The sequence below is a fragment of the Leguminivora glycinivorella genome, chromosome 16, assembly GCF_023078275.1.
Source record: "Leguminivora glycinivorella isolate SPB_JAAS2020 chromosome 16, LegGlyc_1.1, whole genome shotgun sequence".
In the NCBI taxonomy this organism is placed as follows: domain Eukaryota; kingdom Metazoa; phylum Arthropoda; class Insecta; order Lepidoptera; family Tortricidae; genus Leguminivora; species Leguminivora glycinivorella.
The window spans coordinates 13,903,802-13,923,054 of record NC_062986.1 but is presented as its reverse complement, the minus strand read 5'-3'; the positions used below and the strand labels follow the sequence as shown (position 1 = coordinate 13,923,054).

The 19,253-nt window shown below is 42.5% G+C and overlaps 1 protein-coding gene across 1 annotated transcript in view; it reads right to left on the bottom strand.

The window, feature by feature from the left end:
• Positions 1-3,623: 3,623 nt before the first annotated feature.
• The window catches only part of LOC125234833 (titin), a 41,022-nt gene continuing 25,392 nt past the window's right edge, over positions 3,624-19,253 (bottom strand). Inside the window, exons 3-4 of the mRNA XM_048141247.1 lie at positions 8,012-10,266; positions 3,624-7,747 (exon numbers count right to left, since the gene is read on the bottom strand). Coding sequence (XP_047997204.1) covers positions 3,756-7,747; positions 8,012-10,266 — 6,247 coding nt within the window. The 3' untranslated portion in view covers positions 3,624-3,755. The remainder of the gene's footprint in view (positions 7,748-8,011; positions 10,267-19,253) is intronic.

The window sequence follows — 19,253 nt, the reverse complement described above, 5'->3', positions numbered from 1 at the left end:
CGAAATAACACCCATATTGTCGCGAGCGGATCGGTGCATGGAACTGATGCTCTTTCTATCGGTGCTGTGGGATGAGTTGCTGATGTACTCTCCTCGGTCGTTTAGATTTCCGATGCTCTTACGCTGTGCCGATGCCGTTGAACTTATAGAATGTTGGGCTTCAGTAGCCGAGGAGATTCCTTTACGATGAAGGACGGTGTTGGATGCGTCGGTAACTAGATCGGATGTCCTCTTATGATGCCCGGAACGACTGGAATTGTCAATTACGGTGGTTGAAGAATCACCTCCGCCGTGCATGGCTTTTTGGAACTCTATACTAGTTCTGGCAACGCTGTCGCTCAGTTGATTCCTACCAGTGACGTGCGTCTGTTGAGTAGATCTGGAGCTATGCTCCTCTAAGTGGCTTCCACTGTGTATGATGTTGGAAGTGTTGCGTTGAGTGTGACTGTTGACTGTGCGCTGTTGCGAGGAGGAAGATACGCCCGATTCATCCGATGACACAATTCTTTGACTAGAATCACCTCGAGTCTGTCTATCAACACTTCCTTTATCCTGAACAGATTTCAGATTGTTTGCGTCACCTCCATGTGTAGTTGTATTGACTTCTACATTGCGAGTAACGGTGACCCATTTTCCTCCTACCAGTTTTTTCTCAGATACTTGCTTCATGGTCTTATTGATTGAAGAAGATACATCTTTGACGTTTCGTGAATCCTGTACTACTTTATTTTTATCAGTCGCAGTTCGAGATGACCGATCAGTGACATCTTGTGATGTTTTGCTGATGTTGCGCTGTGATCCAGTGCGATCAGTACCCTGAGAAGTAACTGAAGCGTGTGTTATTTGAGAACCAGACGTCGAATGTTTGGTTGTAGAGCTCTGGACACCACTATGAATGGTAGTGTGAGATTCAGTGTGCATAGTCTGTGTCCTTCCATCGTGGTGAGCTGATGAGCTCGTCGTAGTTTGTACCCGGGAATCGTCACGACCCACTTGAGACCTACTGTCCGTTGTTTTCTTAGATATATCTTGTGATTGTATTTTCGTAGTATCTTCGTGTACAATATGGCCATTGGTATACTTTTCACCTTCTGGATGTAAATTATTTTTAGGCCTTATTGGACTTGGTCTTTCGCTCGCTTGCCATTCTGACTTTGCAGGTCGATCAAATTCGCCCTCAGGTTTTAAATTGTCCTTTGGACGAACCTGAGCTGGAGTTTCTCCTGGTTGCCACTTGGTCTTAGGGCGACCTTCAAAATCACCATCTAAATGCAAATTATCTTTTGGCTTCTTGCCAGAGGGTCGGTCGCCAGTTCCGCTAGTGGAAACATTCGTCTCCACGTTCCTCGTTACTGTAACCCATTTTCCGCCCACAAGTTTCTTTTCTGTAACTTGCTTCATTGTCTTTGTAGTTGACGAGGTCGAAGACTGGACGTTTTTAATATTCTTAGAATCAAGCTTGTTGACCATATTTTTGTCCACGTGTTTAACAACAGAACGATCTGTGTCTTTCCCAGTTCCGTCGTGTTTACGTATTAATGTAGTTTTATCGACATTGTTTTGTGAATCCGTGCGATCAATTAGATTTTGTGAAGTAATGTTCGAATGCGTCACGTGAGTTCCCGATTGAATATTTGTAACGGTTGAGTGTTCACTATGAGCACTTGATTTTTGCAGATGTGATTCCGAATGAGTTGCATGTGTTGTATCATCCCGGCGTGTTGCGGTGTCATGTTTGACAATATTCGTACGTTTGGAATCGAGGCTCGTAATATCTTGGCCAGTAATTGTTTCCGATTCTGTTGTTTTTCTTGCGAACTCGTTTGTCTGTTTAGAGCTGGTTCTATTCACGGTTGTTGGTGCATGCGGACCTTCTGGGTACAAGTTGTCTTTTGGCTTAACAGCACTAGGCCGATCTCCAGTTTGCCATTTTGGCCGTTCTGGGCGATCAAAGTCACCCTCAGGTTTCAAGTTATCCTTCGGGCGAACTTGTGATGGAGTTTCTCCTGGCTGCCAGGTTTCCTTTCGCCTATCTTGGAACTTGCCTTCTGGATGCAAATTATCTGTTGGTCTAACCTGGTCTGGTCTCTCGCCTTTCTGCCATTTTGGACGGTCTGGACGGTCAAAGTCCCCTTCCGGTTTCAAATTGTCCTTTGGGCGGACTTGCGATGGTGTTTCTCCAGGTTGCCAACGTTCCTTAGGCTTGTCCTGGAATGTTCCTTCAGGGTGCAGATTATCTGTCGGTCTGACTTGTTCGGGTCTTTCACCCTTTTGCCATTTTGGTCGTTGAGGACGATCGAAGTCACCTTCTGGCTTCAAGTTATCTTTTGGACGTACCTGTGATGGAGTTTCTCCAGGTTGCCAGCGCTCTTTGGGCCTATCTTGGAATTCTCCGTCAGGGTGCAAGTTATCCACTGGTCTAACTTGATCTGGTCTGTCACCTGGAACCCATTTCGTCTTCGCCGGTCTATCAAATTCGCCATCAGGATGCAAATTGTCACGAGGTTTGACAACATCCGGTCGTTCCGCAGATTCCCATTTCGGTTTAGTAGGTCTGTCAAAATCACCCTCTGGTTTCAAATTATCTGTGCCCTTTATAGGTGTCCTTTTTTCACCAGTAACAGGTTCTTCCACGGGTCTCTTTTCAAACTGACCTTCAGGTTTCAAATTATCTGGATGGTAGACAATAGCTGATCTTTCCCCTTTTGTTACACTATAATCATTTCTACGAACGTGATCTTCAAATACTCCTTCGATTTTAAGGTTGTCTTCTCTGCGAGTCAACTTCACTCTTTGCCCTTTAACCACTCGGTAAGTGTCTGAAGATCGGATATTTTCCATTTTTCCTTCCATCTTTAAGTTATCTTCATGTTTCACAATGGCAGCACGCTCACCTGTAACAACTGTGTAATCATTTTTCTGTTTCAGGTCAACAAATTCACCTTCTATTTTTAGGTTATCCTCTCTTCTAATTATGTCAACTCGCTCTAGGTGTTGGTTTCGCCTGATATCAGTGTCTTTCTCAATAGTAATGTTGTCAACATATTTAAAAGGTTTGCGCTTCTCAGCAGGTTGAGAAGGTACGGCTTCAGGTCTATAAAATTTGCCATCAGGTTTCAAGTTATCTTGAGGTTTAACCACGGTTGCTCTTTCGCCCTTAGTAGCAGAGTAATCATTTCGGATTTGTAGGTCAATAAATTCTCCTTCAGTTCTCAAATTGTCTTCATGTTTCGTGATCACCACCTTTTCTGTTTTTTCAATTCGTTTATAGTCGTCCCGAGAACGATGGACATCAATTTTTCCTTCCATTTTAAGGTGATCTTCATGTTTGACAACGTCTACGCGGTCACCACGGGTGGCTGTGTAATCACTTCGACGCACAACTTCCATGTCACCTTCAGGCTTTAAGTTATCTTCAGGTTTCTTCTGAACTAGCCTTTCGCCTGCAGGCAATGGTTTTGGTTTTTCTGGCCTGTCAAACTTACCTTCAGGCTTGAGATTGTCTTTAGGTTTTTTAGGAGTTTGTCTTTCTGCAGGCTTCCAGTCATCGTGTTTTGGTTTTTCAAATTCTCCTTCAGGTTTTAAGTTATCTTTCGGCTTCTTGACTTCTGGTCTTTCTGCTGGCCGCCACTTATCCTGCTTTGGAGTCTCGAATTCTCCCTCTGGACGGAGGTTGTCCTGTGGTTTTTTAGGTGTCTGCCGTTCAGCAGGCTTCCACTCATCATGCTTTGGCTTTTCGAAGTCACCTTCAGGTCTTAGATTATCTTTAGGCTTTTTAGCTTCGGGCCTTTCTGCTGGCCGCCACTCATCGTGTTTTGGTTTTGGAACTCGCCCTCTGGGTGCAAATTGTCTTGAGGTTTTTTAGGTTTTTGCCTTTCAGCAGGCCGCCACTCGTCGTGTTTAGGTTTTTCAAATTCACCTTCAGGTTTCAAGTTGTCTTTCGGTTTCTTAGCTTCAGGCCTTTCGGCAGGGCGCCATTTGTCATGTTTAGGAGTTTCAAACTCACCTTCAGGTTTTAGATTGTCCTGAGGCTTCTTAGGTGTTTGGCGTTCCGCTGGACGCCATTCATCATGTTTGGGCTTTTCGAATTCTCCTTCAGGTCGTAAGTTGTCTTTCGGTTTTTTAACTTCAGGTCTTTCAGCCGGACGCCATTCGTCATGTTTGGGCTTTTCGAAATCGCCTTCGGGTCGGAGATTATCTTGCGGTTTCTTGGGAGTTTGACGATCAGCTGGGCGCCACTCATCGTGCTTAGGTTTCTCAAATTCACCTTCCGGCTTAAGGTTATCCTTAGGTTTCTTAACTTCAGGCCTTTCAGCAGGACGCCATTCGTCGTGTTTTGGTTTCTCGAATTCACCTTCTGGTTTCAGATTATCTTTAGGCTTAGTTGGTTCTCGGCGTTCTGCAGGGCGCCATTCATCTGGTTTTTGTGTCGCAAAATCTCCTTCTGGTTTCAAGTTATCTTTCGGTTTCTTGACCTCCGGGCGTTCAGCGGGTTGCCATTTATCGTGTTTCGGCTGCTCAAATTCACCTTCAGGCTTAAGATTGTCTTGAGGTTTCTTGGGTGTTTGCCTTTCAGCCGGACGCCACTCATCGTGCTTCGGTTTTTCGAATTCACCCTCTGGTTTCAAATTGTCCTTAGGTTTAGTCGGCTCGCGGCGTTCAGCGGGGCGCCATTGATCAGGCTTTTGTGTCTCGAAGTCACCTTCGGGTTTGAGGTTATCCTTTGGTTTCCTGACTTCGGGCCTTTCCGCAGGGCGCCACTGCTCAGGTTTGGGTGACTCAAACTCACCTTCGGGCTTGAGATTATCTTGAGGCTTTTTAGGAGTTTGCCTCTCTGCTGGTCGCCATTCGTCATGTTTTGGTTTTTCGAAATCTCCTTCAGGGCGTAAATTATCCTGAGGTTTTTTCGGTGTTTGGCGTTCGGCCGGACGCCACTCCTCGTGTTTAGGCTGTTGGAAGTCACCTTCAGGTTTCAGATTGTCTTGAGGTTTTTTAGGTGTCTGCCTCTCAGCAGGGCGCCATTCGTCGTGCTTGGGTTTTTCAAACTCACCTTCAGGCCTTAAGTTATCTTTTGGTTTTCTAACTTCTGGCCTCTCCGCAGGTCGCCATTCCTCGTGCCTTGGAGATTCAAATTCACCTTCTGGTCTTAAATTATCTTGCGGCTTCTTAGGAGTTTGCCGCTCCGCTGGGCGCCATTCGTCATGCTTAGGTTTCTCGAATTCACCTTCAGGTCTCAGATTATCTTTAGGCTTTGTCGGTTCGCGGCGCTCCGCGGGGCGCCATTCCTCTGGCTTCTGAGTTTCGAAATCTCCCTCAGGCTTAAGGTTGTCTTTGGGTTTCTTCGCCTCTGGGCGTTCTGCGGGCTGCCATTTTTCGTGTTTGGGCTGCTCAAATTTGCCCTCTGGTTTTAGGTTGTCTTGGGGCTTCTTAGGGGTTTGTCTCTCGGCGGGACGCCACTCATCGTGTTTGGGTTTTTCGAATTCACCCTCAGGTTTCAGGTTGTCTTTGGGCTTGGTTGGCTCTCGACGTTCAGCGGGGCGCCACTCATCAGGTTTTTGTGTCTCAAAGTCACCCTCGGGTTTAAGGTTATCCTTAGGTTTAGTAGGTTCACGACGTTCAGCGGGACGCCATTGGTCTGGTTTTTGAGTTTCAAAGTCACCTTCGGGTCGCAGATTGTCTTGTGGCTTTTTAGGAGTCTGCCTTTCTGCTGGTCGCCATTCCTCATGTGTCGGTTGTTCAAAGTCTCCTTCCGGTTTCAAGTTATCTTGAGGTTTCTTAGGAGTCTGTCTCTCAGCCGGACGCCATTCGTCGTGCTTGGGTTTTTCAAATTCACCCTCTGGTTTCAGATTGTCCTTAGGTTTAGTAGGCTCGCGACGTTCAGCGGGGCGCCATTCATCGGGTTTCTGAGTCTCGAAATCTCCTTCAGGCCTTAAATTGTCCTTTGGCTTTTTCACTTCAGGTCGTTCGGCAGGGCGCCACTCTTCGTGCTTCGGAGACTCGAATTCACCTTCTGGTCTTAAATTATCTTGCGGTTTCTTAGGAGTTTGGCGTTCTGCTGGACGCCATTCGTCATGCTTCGGTTTCTCAAATTCACCCTCTGGTTTTAAGTTATCTTTAGGCTTAGTAGGTTCACGACGTTCAGCAGGGCGCCATACCTCGGGCCTCTGAGTCGCAAAGTCTCCTTCAGGTTTAAGATTATCTTTAGGCTTTGTCGGTTCACGACGTTCAGCAGGACGCCACTGGTCAGGCTTTTGCGTCTCGAAATCACCTTCAGGCTTAAGATTATCTTTTGGCTTTCTAACTTCAGGTCTTTCCGCTGGGCGCCATTCCTCATGCTTGGGTGACTCAAATTCACCTTCAGGCTTTAGATTATCTTGGGGCTTTTTAGGAGTTTGTCTCTCGGCTGGTCGCCACTCGTCATGTTTTGGCTTTTCAAATTCACCTTCTGGTTTTAAGTTATCTTTGGGCTTTGTCGGCTCACGACGTTCGGCAGGACGCCATTCATCGGGTTTCTGAGTCTCGAAATCACCTTCAGGGCGCAGATTGTCTTGAGGCTTTTTCGGAGTTTGACGCTCGGCTGGGCGCCACTCCTCGTGCTTCGGCTGCTCGAATTCTCCCTCTGGTTTGAGGTTGTCCTTAGGTTTAGTTGGCTCTCTGCGTTCCGCTGGACGCCACTGATCTGGTTTTTGAGTCTCGAAATCGCCCTCAGGTCTCAAATTATCTTGAGGCTTCTTGAGAGTTTGCCGCTCAGCTGGACGCCATTCCTCGTGCCGAGGAGATTCAAATTCACCTTCAGGTTTTAAATTATCCTGCGGTTTCTTTGGAGTTTGTCGCTCTGCCGGACGCCATTCGTCGTGTTTAGGTTTTTCAAATTCACCCTCCGGTTTGAGGTTATCCTTAGGCTTTGTCGGCTCACGACGTTCAGCAGGACGCCATTCATCGGGCTTCTGTGTTTCAAAATCTCCTTCGGGGCGCAAGTTGTCTTGTGGTTTCTTAGGCGTTTGACGTTCGGCGGGGCGCCATTCTTCATGTTTTGGTTTTTCAAAATCGCCTTCTGGTCTCAGGTTATCCTTAGGTTTCTTCACCTCTGGCCTTTCAGCGGGACGCCACTCTTCGTGTTTGGGTGATTCGAATTCTCCTTCTGGTTTCAGGTTGTCCTTTGGCTTAGTAATTTCTCGTCGCTCAGCGGGACGCCACTTGTCTTGCTTAGGAGTCTCAAATTCACCTTCAGGCCGAAGATTGTCTATTGGCTTCTTCTGTTTTGGCCTTTCAGTCAGCTCAGGGCCTTGATAAGCATCATGAGACACAGTGTGAGTTTCAAACGTTCCCTCCATGTGGAGGTTATCTTTCCTGATAATCTGTTGCTGTCTGATGTCAGTTTCTTCATATGTCCTGTATTCTTCTTGTGTTGTCGTAACTTTTTGCAGGTCATCTGTTGAATAAAACTTCTCAAAATCTTCTTTAGTCCAAGTGCGACGTCTTTGGGGACGTTCCACTGGAGTCATTTTTTGCGTATAATCTTCTTGGTTAGAAGTAACGAAGTCAATTTCACCCTTTTGAATCAAATTGTCCGTTTTCTTCGTAGATATAACAGTTCTTTCAACGATGTCTGTATAGTCGATGTATTCAGATTTTGATGTTGTATCTGTGGTCATTTCTCCTTCGATCTTTGTCCAAGTGTTGCGTCGTACAGGTTTTGGTCTTTCCACTGGTTTTACTGTGTATTCGGTGCGAGACGTAGTGGTATCTGAAAAAGAAAACCAATTAATTTAATGTTTCAAAAAACCAAGTTTAAACCGATACAGATACTTTCTTAGATGGTTCTAAGCGTATTTAAAATACTTCAATAAGGTTTTGGTATTGGTGGAACTTGTATTGAAGGAAACGTCGATCCCAAATTTAATCTACTAATTAAGAAATATTTCACTTCAATAAGTAATTTAGAAATGAAATTATTCAAAAATATTTTTTGGTGTGTTTAATGATGATATATGGAATAATATGGATTTACCTGTGAATTCTCCTTCAGTGATGATGTTATCGGTGCGGCGTATTATTTCAGCCCTCTCGCCAGTCACAACCGTGTAGTCTGTTGTTCTCTTGGTAAACTCTCCTTCGGGTCGAAGATTGTCTTCTGGCTTCTTCACTACAGCTTTCTCTGCCGGTCTCCATTCATCTTTTTTCGGAGATGTGAATTCTCCTTCAGGTTTCAGATTATCTTCCGGTTTCTTGGGCTTCTGTAGTTCTGCCGGTCTCCAAGGTACTTTTTCAGGAGAAGTGAATTCTCCTTCTGGCTTAAGGTTGTCTTCGGGACGACGCACTGGAGCTCTGTCGCCCGGGCGCCACTCTTCAGGCTGGCGTTGAGCAAAGTCTCCTTCAGGCTTGAGATTATCTTGAGGCTTTTTAGGAGTCTGCCTCTCTGCTGGACGCCACTCATCATGCTTTGGCTGCTCGAAGTCGCCTTCTGGTTTGAGGTTGTCCTTGGGTTTGGTAGGCTCTCTACGTTCCGCCGGACGCCATTGATCGGGCTTTTGGGTTTCGAAGTCTCCCTCTGGTCTGAGATTATCTTGCGGTTTTTTGGGAGTCTGTCTTTCAGCTGGCCGCCATTCATCATGCTTGGGTTTTTCAAATTCACCTTCAGGTCTTAAATTATCTTTCGGCTTCTTAACTTCTGGTCTTTCTGCAGGACGCCATTCCTCGTGCCTTGGAGATTCAAATTCACCTTCTGGCCTGAGATTATCTTGGGGTTTCTTAGGAGTTTGCCTTTCAGCTGGACGCCACTCCTCGTGCTTAGGTTTTTCAAAATCACCCTCAGGTTTAAGGTTATCTTTCGGCTTAGTTGGTTCACGTCGTTCAGCGGGGCGCCATTTATCGGGCTTTTGGGTTTCAAAATCACCTTCCGGTCTCAGATTATCTTGAGGTTTTTTAGGTTTCTGTCTATCAGCAGGCTGCCAATCCTCTGGTCGGCGTTTTTCGAAATCTCCCTCAGGCCTCAAATTATCCTCTGGCTTACGGACTGGGGCTCGGTCACCTGGTTGCCATTCTTCAGGTCTTCTCTTTTCGAAATCACCTTCAGGTCTGAGATTGTCTTGCGGTTTCTTGGGAGTCTGCCTTTCAGCCGGCCGCCATTCATCATGTTTCGGTTTTTCAAAGTCACCTTCAGGTTTGAGGTTATCTTTAGGCTTCGTTGGTTCACGGCGTTCAGCGGGCCGCCATTCATCAGGCTTCTGTGTTTCGAAATATCCTTCTGGCCTCAAGTTATCTTGGGGTTTCTTGGGTTTTTGTCGGTCCGCTGGCTGCCAGTCTTCTGGTCGGCGTTTTTCGAAATCACCTTCTGGTCTGAGGTTATCCTCCGGTTTTCGTACCGGAGCTCTGTCACCTGGCTGCCATTCTTCGGGTTTACGTTTCTCAAAATCACCTTCAGGCCTTAAGTTGTCTTCTGGTTTCTTAGGCTTCTGCCTCTCAGCTGGACGCCAAGGTTCTTTCTCAGGTGAAGTGAATTCTCCTTCGGGTCTTAAATTATCCTCGGGCTTATGTACTGGAGCCCTATCTCCCGGGCGCCACTCCTCAGGACGTCGCTTTTCAAAGTCACCCTCTGGTCTAAGGTTGTCCTCTGGCTTTTTGGGTTTCTGCCTATCGGCAGGCTGCCAGGGCTCTTTCTCGGGAGAAGTGAACTCGCCCTCAGGTCTCAAATTGTCTTCTGGCTTTTTCGGCCTCTGCCTTTCTGCTGGACGCCATTGTTCTTTTTCAGGAGTGGTAAAGGCGCCTTCCGGCCTTAAGTTATCATCGGGACGACGAACGGGAGCACGGTCCCCAGGCTTCCATTCCTCCGGGCGCCGTTTTTCAAAATCGCCTTCGGGGCGAAGATTGTCCTGAGGCTTGCGGACAGGAGCACGGTCTCCCGGTTGCCATTCATCAGGACGGCGTTTTTCAAACTCACCCTCTGGTTTGAGGTTGTCTTCTGGCCGTTTCACGGGAGCTCTGTCGCCGGGACGCCATTCTTCGGGACGCCTCTTCTCAAAATCGCCCTCGGGTCTAAGATTGTCCTCTGGTTTGGTGGGTTTGGGCCGCTCGGCCGGGTGCCACTCTTGGCGCTCGGGCTTCTGGAAATCGCCCTCAAGGCGAAGATGGTCCTCGTGGTGGACGGCGGTGGTGCGGCTGACGTGCTTCTCGTCGTAGTCTTGCTTGTACGCGGAGACCACGCTCGTCGTGTGCGCCACATCGAACAATGGCTCCGGGACATCGTTGTGTGGGCAGCGGTGACGCCTGAAAGATGAAACAATTCTTTTATTAAAACAATTTCAATATTTCTTTTTTCAGCATTAATTTAACATGCATGCACTGTCGTCGAAAATTATGTTCAACGTCACACCTTTTGACACGGTAAGGATGCAGTGAGATATGGAAACGTCGGGGCGGCGGCAGAGGCGGCAGCGTCAGCGGTTCGGCCATCGCACGCGTCCATCGCGCTCGCCTCGCCTCCCGCCGCTCTTACGAGTACGAAACACACCGGCAATAACAAACTCTTACGTACAGCCAATACGATAGCTTTGTAACTCTCATCTTTGTACCAAAAATAAGTATCTAAACCCCGTTTTAAAAAAAAGCTGTGTTTCACGTTCACATAAATCTCATACGCAATACGTATTTCAATACATTTATTACGATTCGGAATAAATTTGAAAACGTTTTGTCGTGCCGTGTCTTCAGCCGAGAGGCGAGCCGCGCACTGCCGTATACCGCGCTCCGGGCTTTGGCTGAAAATCGAGTTCAAACTAACTACGTTAACTACGTATAGCACGTACCTAGACAGATTCAGGCTATCCAAACTAGTGTCGAACCGTGTTTTATTACTGTCCCAATTATGTATTTTTGAGCAAGTGCAGCTTTCAACTAAGCAGGGTAGACCAGGTCACGAAATGCTTAGTAATTAATCTGAACTTCGACCAGACATCGTAACTTTTACAGCAATTTCGGGGCAGCATGGTAGAAATATAGGAATTCATAGGTACATTGTGTTGTCTAGGTAGATGATCATCAATTAAAGCTCATTTTACTGTCATTAATCCTATTCTAGCTGGCTTCAAACATATATTCCTTTAACCCGACAATGCTGCACCAAAATTACTAGAAAAGTTATGATATCTGCTACGACCTATACTTATAATGAAGGTACAGTCAACCAATCAAACCAAAATTGTAAGAAATCTCTTACTACTTGTCATTTTGACATGGTTGTAGAGTGGCCTAGGCTTCCAATTGGTTGACTATACTTTTTTTAAACATATTTGGGTATAAACTTGACCTTTCAGATCACATGCCTTATTAATAATTAAACCATTTTTAACATTTGAATACCTAATGTCATCCAAACAGTAACCATTTAACCAACAGTTGCGCAAGCAGGGATGTCGTTTAACAGTGCAATTCAGCTGGTTAGCAGTCGTGATGAACGTCCTAATAGCAACGACCGCGTGACCTACTGCCGTCGCCTGGCAACTGCCTACATAAATAATGCCATCCCTCTGGGGAAGGAACATTTGAACTTTGAACCCCTAAATTCTTAAGGTGAGACGGGGCTCAATAATCTATAACAGACCTAGGTAGGCAGGTAAGTAGAAATGTAAGAAATGTACGTAATCACTGTAATCAGCTATTAGTGTAATCACCGGTCGAGGCGAAACCGAGTGTGATACTATACACCACGACCACGGAAGATTTTATTGATTCTGTTGCGGTACAGATTCACGAAAAAAATGTACTTTTTCAGTACAGATGGTGTTTTTTTTTACGCACTAGTGCGAGAAGTGGTTCATTATATCACAGGTCGAAACTTCGGAGGGTCATCTGTACTGAAAAACGTCGTACGATACACGTGCGAAAAGGAAATTCGTAACTCGTGTCGATTTAAAACACTCCCTTCGGTCGTGTTTTAATTTATCGCCACTCGTTTCGAACTTCCTTTTTTACGCATTTGTATCGTAACGTAATGTACTATTTTGTACCACAACAGAAATTTAAAAAATCATTAAATATAGTGTGGCCGTGCCAGGGAGTATATACCTACTTAGCATGACCACGGCCTATATGTCGAAACTTCGAAACCATAAGGGTAATTTTTTAAAGTAAGTACAAAAAAGTACATTTTTTTCATGAATTTGTACCGCAACATAAATAATAAAATCATCTGTGGTCGTGCTGTATACTATCACACGAAACTGAGGTCGACAAAGGATGCTGGCCCCGTAGCCGAATGGCATTTCTCCGACGCCAAACGAAAACGAAACGTAGTCCGGCTCTGTCAAGCCAATACGCAAGAGCGATAGGGATAGATATTAGATATCTACTAGCGTTTCGTTTCGTGAGCGTTTGTGCCATTCGGCTACGCACCCTGATACGCAATAATGTGTTATCCCACATGCATTTTGCAATAAGATGTCAACTCAAAAATTTGACGATTAAAGTTGATCTAGATGCTGGATACGCAATAATGTTTAATAAGTATGAGGCTTTCTTATTACCAGGCCCCGTAGCCGAATGGCATTTCTCCGACGCCAAACGAAAGCGATACGCCGCTGGCTCTGTCGCGCCAATACGCAAGCGCGATAGAGATAGATATTATCTACTAGCGCTTCGTTTCGTGAGCGTTTCGTGAGCGATTGTGCCATTCGGCTAGCCACCCTGAGCTTTATGTTATTCGATAAGTAATAGAAAGTGGCAACTTCCTTTAATATCGCTACACGCCGCGGGTCGCATTAGGCAGTATGTACGAAGAACAGAAAAATCTAAACAGATAGATGCCTACTTTTACTCTTAGAAGGGGTTTAAACAATAAACCTACCTATTTACCTACTGAAAGGCCAGTCAGTTGGTCAAGGTTAAAAATAATTATGCATTTTATGATTCATCGTTTGGCTTGCGGCTTGAACAAAGCACAGAGTAAAGCTTAAGTTATTTCCGTTTAGTAAACATAATAAAAATATTACGTAATTATGAATTTGAAATAGTTATTTGTTATACAAGGGGGCAAAGTTGTATTTTAACGCCGAGTGTGGAATTGAAAAACGAGCAAGTGAAAGGATTCTATAGTTGAACCACGAGCGAAGCGAGTGGTTCGAGAATAGAATCCTGAACTTGTGAGTTTTTTAACACACGAGAAGTAAAATACATTTGCACCCGAGTGTAACACAAAACTTTTCCCCTCACTATAGCGAGGAAACTACAACGCAAAAAATGCGTTTATCACTGCTTCCAGTAGTTCCACAGGTGGTAAATCATCTTTATTACTAGATTCACCTACTTTTATCAATTTTAAAGCAGTTAATTTGACTTTATTCAAGGTCAAATTACTTTACCCACTAGTGGATAAAATGCGTTTTTACCCGCTGGTATTAAAGGACAAAACACGTGTTTCCGAGCTAGTGAGGGGAAAATATGATTAATCTTAAATGAAGGTAACTAATGTTGTTGGTATTGCGGTGCACGCAATCAACAAATGTAGTACTTAGCAGAAGAAGGTAACATGTTAAGACTGCCAAAATGATCTACACCCGCTCTTTTTCTTTGTCAATAAAGATAAATTCAATGGCAAGTGCACAATCTGTGCACAAATCACATACTTCATTGCATTGGTACATATTCATGCAAGAATCCAATTCAGATACAATACGGGACCCTGTACTTAAAAACGCCGACTTATAAATAATTTATAAACGGGACCATGTAATTATATTGAGATTCTCGAATGCATAACGTTGACATGCAGAATGCAGCTTTCTACAGGATCGAGGCTAATTTGTGACATTCTCAAGTAAAAGATACCACATTGCCACTTGCCGTAAAGACTCGAAACTTTATACAAACTACCTTTTTGAAGCGTATTGCGACAATGTGGTACCTTTTATTGAAAAATTCACAATTTATTCCGAATGCAGACGTTGCAATTTAAGATGCTTGGAGTGGGTGAGGTGAGGGCCCGATATAGCCATGAGTCAGCCGCAAGGAGAGCTTCGTCTGATGCTGGAGGTTGTCATTTCGGTTTTATTTATATTTTCATTAGGGTAACTCGGCTATTTATATGAATAAGGCCCACTTGCACCAACCACTTAACTCAGGGTTAGTGGGCTGTCATCTGTCAAAATCCATATAAAATGGAGGGTTCCCTCCATTTTCGTTGGTGCAAGTGACCCTAAGGGAGATTATGACATTTATGACACAAAATAGAAAAATGGGTATTTGGACGTAAATAAGTAGCTTTACAGCAGCCATTCTCAAAGTGTGCTCCGCGGAGCCCTAGGGCTCCGCAAAACCTCTCTGGGGGCTCCGTGTGAATTTTTGGTTGACTGATATGCGACTTCAGCTCTCTTCCATACAACCAAAGATTCCCCAATCGTAAAAATAAAAACAGTTCCATGTAATACCTCACATTAGAATCTAGTGATTACATTTTACTATTATGATTAAGACTTATTAAAATAACCTAACCACAAAATTAAAATTTTGAAAAAAACCCCGACCGCGACATACTCGACCGATTTACATGAAACATGGCTAACAACACTCCCGACTTACTCAGCTGTCAGACAAAAAAAAAACTAAATCCAAATCGGTTCATCGGTTCAGGAGCTACGCTACGATGCCGCAGACAGACAGACACGTCAAACTTATAACACCCCGCCGTTTTTGCGTCGGGGGTTAATAAAGGTTGCTATAAACTATTTTTTTTATTTATTTAATTTAAGGGTTCCGACAGACAATTTGCTTTCCAAAAGGGTTCCATGGGAAAATAAGTTTGAGAACCGCTGCTTTACAGGATAAGGTTCAGTGTACCGTGTCTAGTCTAGCCAACGTCCTAATCGCTTACGCTTTGTTAGCGTTTGTGCAGTTGGCTAGGTACCCAGATGTTTAAGCTCTGCTCTAGGTACATACAGGATGCAGAAGCCAACGATATATGACGTGACATGACAATTTCAATATACACCGCTAACTTAACACTAAAAACCTGAAAACCGTTTGTTCAGAATCGAGAGTAGAATCGATTGAGCTATATCTTGATGGGGGTAATATTTTTATTTAAATTAGTATGATTAGTTATTTTTTACGTGCCTATTCTATTGTACTCGTAATACAACATTGTGTATATCGCATTGCTAGAGGTTGTTTACCTTTTTCAGTATTTAGGGGTATTAATACTGGCTGGTTACTTGGGCAATTATTTTTTCCGCTACGAGTTTGACGTTGTTTGTCAGTTTAATCTTAATGTTTATCTTATGTCATAACAAATTGAACTCGTACCTAATTACAACCTTGTCATTCTGAATATTGGGTTTAAATTTGCTTAGTGCGATTACCTGTCCAATTTGAAGTTTACTGTGACAAAGCTTTAATGTGTTTTACAATGACATCTTAGCTGTCTATTGATAAACCTTATGTCGTTGCAGTAACGTACACAAATAAATAGTTTTATGGTTTATGATGGTAGTTAGCAATTATTTTATTGAGTGTAGAGCTGTACAGAAATCTAAAAATTCAATTTAAAAAAAGTAACCATCAGATTGAAAGATAAATACTCTAGATGAGTTTAAAAAATAAAAATCAGTTGGGGTGTCTGAGGTTTTGAGTGATACCGGAAACACGTTGTAGTTCTTACCGACTTCCCTTTCAGCGAAGTTAAAAAGAATAAGTGTAGCAATCGATACGAAACATTGTATTCTTATAACACGAATAACTGAATGATTTATGTGACGGGAACGAACTATACATATCGTCACTACTTTGAAAAAATCTCGTATCTCACGCTGCTCCTCAAAGTTAAAACGCAGTAAGTCTATATGCATTCCATACATACTTACTACAATTTTCTTTTCATTGACAGACGAAGATACAAGTTTTTTTAAAAATAGTGACGATATCTAATGATAGAACTGCCCAAGCAACACACGAAGATAATGTTTTTATTGTTTAGTCTTAGGGATAAAAACTGTGCCCACCTGTCAGCCCCATACTTGAAGTCGCGCTTGAGGCAAGTTGTGCCAAAGGGGCTGCAGTATCTGCTACAAATATGCAGTAATATTGATAGCAAACAAGTGAAAGATTTAATATTAAACCTCGAGCTTAGCGAGTGGTTCTAAAAGTAGAGTCTTGAGCATTAAGAGGCATTCAAAAATACATTTATACCTACTGTAAATCTAATTACCTACGACCAATCTTTGATTCGGTTTATAAAGTGTCGCCTAGTGATAGCCGGTCAACACATCTCATGCCCTGAATCCAGGCGGACTCGTAATTCAGCATTTCTTTTTTTTTTTTTTTTTTTGCCACTTTTATGAAGTGTGATATTTTTGAAAAAAATATGCTATTTCTATTCAGAATTACTAGCTTTTTCGATCCTAGTAGTTAAAAAAATTGTCCCATACGATTTTTTCTTATTTTGTTACCATTTTCCGTACATGTTGTATGGGGTAACAAAAGAGGAAAGTAACAAAAATGTATGGAAACTCTGCGACACTTTTTGTCTCCCAGTGAGATTGAAAGTACTCGTGATTCTGAGTACAATTGACCTAAAATTCCCAAAACAATCAAAAATTTTTTATTGGCAAAAAAAAAGAAATGCTCAATTGCGATCAATATTGAACCTGACCATTGGGCGCATGTTGATCGGTATGTCGAAGACATGACGATTATAGGTAGGAAATCGTTGTGACGAGTAATTATTTTTACCGAGTACCTACCATAAACACTATTAAGTTAAAAACAAAGGCGTTAATATATTTTCACAATTTACCTTGTTACTTCAAGCATTTCTTTCTTAATCCTTTCCTGCAATCCACGGCACTCCTCATGATTAATATATTAACAGCCAAGAGATTCCTTGCGAAAGCGATTCAACATGTGCACTTATAAATCTTATTGTTGTCATACCTACTTGTTTATTTTACTTACTAAAAAAGTTTTTTTAAGTACTTTTTTTTTTATTTTGCTCCGGGCTATACTTACTGAAAATTTTACCGATTTTAAGGCAGGCAAAATACTGAAGGATCAGTTGCAAATTAGTGGTTTTACGGTTGCAGCTCGGATTTAGATAACGCAGTTATTGGGCGAAGCTGCCGGCCGTGTCCGTTGATAACTTTATCAGATTATTTCAGGTGATTGGATTATGTAATATGAGTAGGTATACTTACTACTATAATTATCAGAGCATTCTGATAATATAACATAAATATTTTGATGTAATTAATGTAATTATCAACAAACATCGCAAGGGTCAACATTTCTCAAAAAGGTACAGACTTTTGGTAAAGGTAAGGTGATTTGATAGTATATATTCGATATGACAACTCCCAAACAATTGTGATCTTAGCTGGTCCCCCAGTACATAGATATATAACCATTCATGATCATATTATCGAATCATCAAGATTCGAACAAGTTTCACTGAGATTAACATTAAATGAAGCAAATCCTATTTATACTTTGTGAAACTAAAAATCTTTTCCAAAATTTTATGCAATAGTTGTGTCCAAGTTTTATCCAATTAGTATTTAGGTTAAATCTGTTTTTTCCCAATTAGGTCACCACAACATTCAGCATTCCGAAAAACACTCATTACAAATCAGTAATAACTTACGCTTTATATGTGTCTGAAACACACGACAAAAATAAGTGTGAATGAGACAATATGAATCAGTGGCAATGAGAGTTCCTCGAATGTAACCCTGACCCGTCTGAAGCTTGTAAATCTTAAAATGAAGTGTTCTTTCTTGACACGTCTCTCCATATTTAATTGGTGATGACTGGGAGCCATGTAAGCCATATTATTCTCAGGCTCATTTCAATGAAAAGTCTGTTTTAATCTGCATGTTTTTTTTTTTTCAATCTGTGATCTAATTTCGCTGGGAAATACCGCTGAAACTTTGTTTACCTACATGTTTAACGTTCGTCATTGTTTTAATCATGTTTATTGTTAACAAGAACTCGTCTTTGTTTTTACTCGTTGATTGATTTAGATCTTGGAGTAAAAATGCTTAATTTATATTTCCTTTCGTTTAGTTTATTCAATTAAAGTGGTTATGTAATAACACTTTGTAAACAATATTTAGGTATTAACTAGGTACTAATATTCTTCGTAGAATTTGCACCAATTAGGTATTTTACTAACAAAAACATAGGTATTATGCTACCCTACCCTAGTTAAGCAGAACTCTATGGTCTCCACCCCACCTGCCCCAACTACCAGTTAGAAACACTTTGTCAGCGAAAGGTTTGAACTGATGGTAATTAACATGTTGTACCGTTCTGCATAATTACCTTGCGTCCAAATTACGTATGTAAAGCTGCATATGTCTCTTTACGGCGACCGCAATAATTATTGGCCAGGGGATTCCGCGAATCCAACAAAACACCCCTTTATAGCGAAGCGACATCTGTTAGTAATTAGGTATCCTTTTATATGCAACTATTAAAAAGCGTACCTATTAGAAAGTTTTTTGTAACGATATTAATATAAAGGATTGAACGGTTGGATAAAGGAACGATACCACAAGAGGATGCAAGAGTTAAGTCTTTCTCGTCTCCAGGGACAAAACTTTAAGATTTACCCAAAAAGGATTGTAGATACAATTCTTTAAAGGGATCGACTTAGGGCATATAACACCTCTGGAATAGCAGTCCGTAGTGACTGCTTTACTGTGTTTATCAGCGATTTTCTATCCACGATAAAAAAAGTTACGGATCAAAATATGAAACCTGATGGGCTCCGCAACTAAGATGAATGAGGGTGTGACCATAAGTGTTCTATTTCTCAATGTTTTTGTGCCTGTATATTAAACTATAGGCAAATATTTTGTTAGTGACTGTGACACTGTAGGTAGAGTATTATTTATTCGGCGGTCAAAATAAACCATCATTGAATTGAAGATGTCATTTGATTGTCTCACTGTCTTTGTAACTCATTCATATGCACATTGTTTTCGCCTAACACAAGTGAAAGCACATTCGGTGGATTAGCGAGCGGCGCATACAATACGGCTGTTCGCTATTGTATGTACACACGTAACGTCCGGGAAGGTCGATTGCATCTCATCAACAAATTGTATAGAAACTTACAACTGTGTTGCAGTAAAATATATAGTAGTTAAACAAAACATTTACGAGGGATATACCTCGAGATAAAATTACTTTTTTTTTAATACTACGTCGGTGGCAAACAAGCATACGGTTCGCCTGATGGAAAGCGGTAACGGTCCTGCAACTCA